Here is a 7,570-nt window from a genome sequence, read left to right on the forward strand (position 1 = left end):
GTAATTAGATTTTGAAGCGTATCGCGTCTGCATGGACGGCTGCCTGCCGGGGGTTCCCATCCGATCCTCCCTTTGCCAAACACACACACGCACACACACCCCAAGGTGCGCGCACACACACAGAGAATCATTCCATGTGCTGTGCCAAAACAAGTTTAATTAATTTCTGTACGATCGATTTCATCGTCTAGGCAAGAGAGAGCCTCCTGAGCCCCCTCCCAGTACAAAACCGGCGGGTGGTTTTGAAGTTGCGATGGAGCCCTACCAGCACCAACGGTACACGAACCTAATAATCGTGAAGTTAATTTTAATTAAATGGTTTTTGGCAAAAGACACGAGAAAAGCCTTGGCTTCATTAGGTAGCTTCCGAGGAGCGATTTGGGGTATGTGTGCTGGGTTTGGCTGGTTTTGCCGACAAATCAGGCGTGCACCAGGTATAAAGGATAGGCTGGAAGGTGGATGGATGTAGAGGCCCCCGGTAGATATAATGCAGCAAAATACCCTACATGGTGGGCCGACGGATTTTGGACGAAGAAATCCCACCATCCGATATGTTAATAGTGCCGGGTACCCAATGGAATGGTCCATAGCGAGGAGAGGAGTAAGACAAAAAAAAAACTCAAGCCTTATCGGGCAATACTGTGCGGAATCTATTTACGACCGATTTGCGTACAGTTCGGAGAATAAGGAATAGAAAAAGAAACGCACACATTCGATACTACTCGCTAGCAGATAAGGGCCGTGAGCAGATTGATGCTATTTCGGGTGTCCGTTTAGGCGGAAGCGTTATTTTCACTTGACTTTCAGTTTCTTCAGACTGTGCGCTTGGCAGTAATCCTGATACCAACGCTCGTACCACATCGCACTGTTTGTGACGGCCTTCTCCTCGCTGTAGATGGGCTCGTAGTCCAGGTAGATCGAGGCGCGGATCCGATTGAACAGCATAATGGACGACATGTACGACAGCAGACCGCACGGTGGAAACGGGAGCCGGATTTTCGTAAACGGGTGCAGCGCTTTCACCAGCAGCTCCAGCAGAAACGCAAGAAAGAAGGTCAGAAACAGCGGGATCTGATAGCTGGATGGGCGCAGCTTTAGCGTATCGTTGGCGCGCGAGATCCGCTGACAGAAGCGCGTCGTATCCTCGATGCCGGACTCGTCCGTCACGAACACCGGATAGCCGGCGATGTTTTTGGCATTCTCGACCAGTGCGTCCTTCGCGCGCACCAAACACCAGGCCGCATTGCCCGCGTAGATAATCTGCTGCTTGCCACCGGGACCGGCCAGCTTCGGGATGCTGCCGTTAAACTTTAATGCCACCTTCGTGATGGACGGTACGAACCGCTCGTCACACTCGCCGAACATTACCGGTGGCCGGATAGCGATGGTTTTCAGCTTTTCTGAAAGAATCAACAGACACACAAACGCGGCGACGTTTAGTAAAGATGTAGTGGGTTTGAAGAGTTGTTTATACCAGGTGGCAAGAGCTTAGAAAGGAGTTGTTAGCATTAAACATTATGTTTAGCTGGTGGCATCCAAAAATTATGCCATGTGAATGATAAAACGCTTTTCTGTGTTGATTTCTATGAAATGTTATACGTGCTATTAATTTACACATAATATCCCCAACGAAAGAAAGCTCTTTGAAAAAAACCCGAGTGAACATAATGATCCAGAAAAGAAACAATAATATGTTTGTATGTTGTTAGATTCTTTGAGTATGTTAATTAAACATTTCGTTAAAAATTCTTAACTTATTTATGAAAGTGATTACATGTTACGTGGGGGCGCCTGGTGGTTTTGTGGTAGCACCAACGACAAGAAAATGCTGCTGCTTCCATACGACAAGCCTGTTACCAAATCTTATCCCAACCGTATGCTAGACTTATTATCCGGTCACGGTTAGAAATGGTTAAGGACAGTCAGAAATGAACACATCTAGTGCTCGGCAGATTGTAGGACGAATAGAAAAAAAACGAACGAGGAATGTATATAGTTGAACTAGAACGTAGAATTGAGATATTTACGTATCTCCAATTTCCACGTAACTCAAATTAACTTTTAATCATCATTTAAATGTGCTTGGACCAGTCCAGCGAACGAATACTTATTTCTATGTTAAAAAAAAGTATTCAAAATTGATATTTCTACGTTTATTGGGATAATTACAGTACTTTTAAAAGAAATTGATAATAAAATGTAACGTGTTGTTTATGTTATTTGAAAATTACGAATTAAAATTGTTTTCCGCATACAATACTCCGCAAAATGCCAAATTTATAACAAGTATGTATCACTGATTCCACGTAAGTCGAAGGCAACGCAAATTTCGGGTTAAGACCACGAAAATATTTAAATGACTAATCCATTACATTCCAGCGTACGAAATTTCGTACACAAAAATACTCTTTCATTAAAAACTGTATTTATTCAACTGAAGTGACCAGCACATTTTATTATCGATGCCAGATGATAATTTAAGTAAGCCTTTTGTGTTAGTAACTCTTCGTGGGTTAATTTTAGTTAAGTGTTTTGTGTTGAGTAATGTGAAAAAATTCAAGTAGAAACAAGTTGATCAAGTTGATATTGTTTTAATTTGTGATAAAGTGATGAAGGACTTCCTTATATTTTCAACAAAACTCCAAAACTAATATGAAAAGTAAAAATTTGATATACTCTAATTTGCTTTTTTATTTAAATATATTGAGCTCAGAAAATGTCTAAATAGAAATAATGTTTACATCCACCATTTAAAACATTCCTGGATGTACTCCAAAATTTCATGTCATTTGGATTAAGATTTATTTCGCCAGGGATGTAATGAGTAATGATTACTTTAAAAAATCGTAAATGGAACTTGTGCACGTCAATAGTTTCATGTTAATCAATTTCAACGATTTCTATTCTGTACAGTTCATTTTAAGCAATAAAGCGATTACCGAATATAATTGGTTTCGTTAGTGATTATCATCCTTCAAAATTGAATTTAAGTTCAATGCACAAAACAAATCAGTCTTTCACTGTGCACTAACTACTCGAAGGTGCAATGATCCAAGGTTAAGGTTGGTTGCATTACTTGTTTTTTGTTTAAAATTAAATGCCTGTAGTCTTAAGTGTATGGGACAGTTTGGTATTTCATTCAAGCCAGACATCACAAGCGTTAATTATCTCTCAACCATTTGTAGTTCTCGTTCTCATAAACAACATACTTTATTGCACAGAAATGGCATTCCCATCCCTGAGCGCGGGGAACAGTATGAGAGAAAGTGAAAGGTAATCATAACCATCTTCCAACCGGACCCAAATTAACCTTCCTCCGACCCCAGGGTAAAAAAGGAGCTGAACCGCAACAAACTTACCACCATTCGCCAGCAGCGTGTCGTTGGCCTCAATGGTAAGACACTCCGCCCGCCACTTGGAGGACGCATAGCCCGGTATCTGGAACTCGCTGTCCTTCGCCGGAACCTTCGTCTTCGGTTCCGTCTGATTGCAGATGATGGTAAAGTTGGCCTTCCCAAGGTACGGTGTCATGTGGATGAGACAGTCGCTGGTGAAGACGAGCCGGGGTACGTTGTACTTGCGGCACAGCTCGATCACCCGGGCCGTTCCGTCCACGTTGACCCGTTGCAGCTCGTCATAGTTTGGCGGAAAGTCGAAGTTCATGTACGCGGCCAGATGAAACACGCAGTCAACGTTTTCGAATGCGTGCTCGATCGCTTTCGCGTCACAGATATCGCCGACGAACGAGACAACTTTCTTGCTCTCGGTGTGACCTTCAGAGAGAGAGCGAGATGAGATGGGTGAGTGAATGGTTGCGGTCCACCGGAAGAGAGCAAAGGGTAAGCGTACATACCGAGCCGGTTCTCATAGGGGTTAAGGTCGACCACTCGTATTTCACCCACCTTGTTGTCCCGCTCCTGCAGAACTCTGATCAAGTGTTGTCCGTAGAATCCGGAACCGCCTGTAAGTAGACGTGCGCGTGAAAAGAAACAATTAAGACATCGATCAACGTTCGAAGATGTAAGGCATGTTAAACATCGCCGCTTAAGTCGAGCGGAAATGCTGTAAGTTTGCAGCTTGTTTAAACGCATTCTCTGTACCAACTACCAGCAATCATACTTGACGTAATTAAAATTGTCACAGTAAGGAATGCGCATTCCTCAAGTTCGTATTCTCGTTTTCCTTACCGAAAATATTTTCGTCATAACCTTGCCTGTTGTACCCTTTTTTATTGCTGATTGGGACTTCATCCACAAACGTTTGTTCGTGCTTGGTGGCCTAAATTTTTTGCGCCCAAAAATCATTGACCGGCAATCAACTGTCAACGCGTTCATCGCCTTTGCAACCCTTGGGCGGAACCATGACGAATAATAATCCACCTACTCCCCATGACGGGGCCCCAAACAAACAGACAAACAAAACACAAACCGATATGAAATACGGCTCCACCAACGGGGTCAGCAAACTCTTCCTTAACGTCAGAGGCAAGACAAACGAACGAGGGAAGGATGCACCCGAATGGGGTCGAGGAAACGCCACCCTCAATTCCTTGGACAATTTTCCACCGAAAAAAAAATGCTGACTGCAGGGAAATTTATCTAGCAACAAGCCCTGGTAGCATCATTGGAACCATTCGGTTGGCATGGGAGAGGGGATTGGTGAAGGAAGCGCGGATTGGTGCGGGTTGTTTGTCGTCTGTAAACAATTTTAACGAAACGCACTGCTTCTCCTTCCCATCCCTCTTGGAAGTACCGAAGGCTTCGCGTTGGGCACGCAGAAATGTTTCGAAAAAACCACCGCGTCCCAAAAATGTTTGTTACTCGCACGCAGGCGACAGTCCATGGATGGAAACAGAGTCGTATAATTTTTGCCTTGCCAATAAACTTCCTCGGAACCGAAAGCAAAAACGTAAAACGTTGACATACAAAAAGAAAAGAAAAAAACATGTCTATACAGTAAACAGAAAGGTTAGTACTAGTATGAGTTTTGAACGGACTGCAGATTAGAAGTTGCTAAGATTTTTGTACAACGAAAACGCTTTGAATTGCTTGAAATGATTTGTCAGTATAAAATATAAGACATTTGATGTTGATTTTCATTTTGATGCCATAATTCTTTAAATAATCTTGAGATATCTCTTATATCTTGTAGCCTATATCTATTTTATATTTTATCGAAATATATCTTTTTAATAATCCTAATTTTAACTTCATGACGGGTTCAATTTTTGATGCATCATGATTACAGATTCACAATATTTTTTCGCAATATTCCGTAATATTGCAGAAAGACTTGAGGGCTAGAGGGCAAAATAACACCGGATAATCCTGCCCATAAAGTTCTATTAGACAAAGATATTGTCAATGGTATAGTGAAAAGTGTGCCAGAACATGGCCTATTTTCAAGATTGGCATACGCTACACGGTTACATGAGCAAAAAAGCTGGATGACTAAATTGATGAATTATCTCAAACAAAGATTATTGAAGAATCGATTACGGCACAACGATTTCTTTAACAGGGCAATACCAAAAGAGAGCGTTGTTGAAAATATAAAGGAACGACATTCCGAACTAAAAAAAAGCATAAACTGAACAATAATCCATACAAAACTTCATTAAAGGGCAAAATCGTTGGTATCAGATTACCTATATAAATAGAATATCATAAAAAATCCCGTGAATGTTGGTTGTAAAACGAACAAACAAGTATCGAATATGTAGATATTTTTAATTATTGTAGAAAAATAATTGAAAGGAGAAGCATTCTTTGAAGAAATTTACCAATAATAGTCACACTAAACTAAATTTTAAAAATGCTTCCTCAAAGAAGTATGTACCAAAAGACTCGCCGGAACACGTCTAGTAGTAGCAACACAATCGACACAGCTGTGTGTTCTATGAAATGGTTTCCCAAATGTGCCAAAAATAGCTGCGCAAATCTTTGTTTTAAAGCGGAATTGTGTTAGCTGCGGATACATGTCAATGTATTACTCACTGTTAATAATGTTTTTATACCGTGTGTAATGATAAAATGAAACAAATTTCTTACAAAAAAATCCGGAAATGGAAACTACAAATTAACAAGCACTTACGAATGTCTATTTTTTCTCTCTCTTTTTATTTATTTGTTCTTGCAATATGATCCATATCACATTTCCCGTATTTTAAAATCGCTTGTGCGAAATTGTGAACGATTGGTGCAATGCGTTCCCATCTTGCGTTTTGCATACAAATGGCTTAATACTAGTTTATTTTTATTAATCTATGGATTTTTTTCAAAAATATTTTTAAAAACTACAGTGAAATTATTCTATCACAAATTATGTATGATTTTAACGACAAGATAATTTTACCAAACATTGCCAATAAAACGTTCTCATAACGCATTACTCTTGTGACCAGACGTTAAATATTCAATACATAGATAAAAATGCATGAAAACTTGTGTAAGAAAAGCTTGAACCCGAGCAACACACAAATTTAATCAACCCGTTAATCATTGCCCAATTTACAGCTTCACACTTCAAATGGTGTAATTAAGCAACGTAAGCGCTCGATTCGTCCACCACGTCCGCAAAATGCACTGCTCGGTGTTTACCAATGCAGGACATTATACAACTAATAAATGTGTTTCAATATTGGCAAATAAAACGATTTCAGATAACTGATTTTGGGCACATGCGAAAGCGCATCCAGTCACTGCGGCTTGTGCAGCGGTGAATGGCCACCAGTCAAAACCCCAGGAGAAAACCCAACAACAGCGCAAGTTCGGAAGGAAGGATGAAAGGAGTGTGACGAATCCGATTTTATTCACCTAACTTTACATTCCACGATACCGTTCGCTGTCTACCGCGCCATCCGTTTCCCTGTCCACTGGTGCTGGCAAGCAAACAGCAGCATCAGTTTATCTGTGAAAGTAAACAGCAAAGCACCAGTTCACAGAAACGGCACCATGCGAATAGGAAGGGTGGAAAGTGCTCTTAATGCTACCAGTCCAAGCCGATGACTGGCTGCGAGAGAATTTGCAGAGGCGCATCAAACCGGCAAAGTACACAAACACAAGCGCCAAAGCGTAGTGAAAATGCGTTCACTTTTCCTTCCAGCGTACGATCAAGTGGAACCGGGAAGGGTTTCATGGAAGTGTGTGTATGCGAGGAAACGGGATAGCGAAAAGGAAAAAGCATCACGTCCTTCCCCATAAACCTCGAGCGAGGTTCGTTCTCTCCACGGTGCGTCGCCAATATTACAGATTCATTATGTTGATAGAATCATCATCATCGTTTTGATTTTGTATTTACACATAATTTGAATTTTAAATAAACCGCTCGTGGAGCGACTGCTTTCGGTCCGATCCGGCGGTTCCAGCCGCTTGTCGCTTGGGGAAGCCTGTAAGCCCTTTCGAACTAGTGTATCTGTTGGCACGGCTCCTGCAGATACGTACCAGCGCGCTGGCAGTACGCGCTTTCACAGTCCCATGCCGTCGTACCGGAAATCTATCAACCCAAATCAACCCACCGGTTCGGGCTCAATACCCGATGCCAGTTACAGGTTGAAGTGTTTCTCAACCAA

The 7,570-nt window shown here is 41.6% G+C and overlaps 1 protein-coding gene across 1 annotated transcript; it reads right to left on the reverse strand.

Moving 5' to 3' along the window:
* Positions 1-792: 792 nt before the first annotated feature.
* LOC128712767 (3 beta-hydroxysteroid dehydrogenase/Delta 5-->4-isomerase) lies at positions 793-4,091 on the reverse strand. Its single transcript, XM_053807640.1, has 3 exons — positions 3,854-4,091; positions 3,360-3,773; positions 793-1,400 (listed from the first exon to the last, which is right to left on the reverse strand). The coding sequence occupies exons 1-3, from the start codon at positions 4,089-4,091 to the stop codon at positions 793-795; spliced, it is 1,260 nt and encodes a 419-aa protein (XP_053663615.1).
* Between the last annotated feature and the right edge of the window lie 3,479 nt (positions 4,092-7,570).

Source organism: Anopheles marshallii, chromosome 3 (assembly GCF_943734725.1).
Source record: "Anopheles marshallii chromosome 3, idAnoMarsDA_429_01, whole genome shotgun sequence".
NCBI classification, from domain to species: domain Eukaryota; kingdom Metazoa; phylum Arthropoda; class Insecta; order Diptera; family Culicidae; genus Anopheles; species Anopheles marshallii.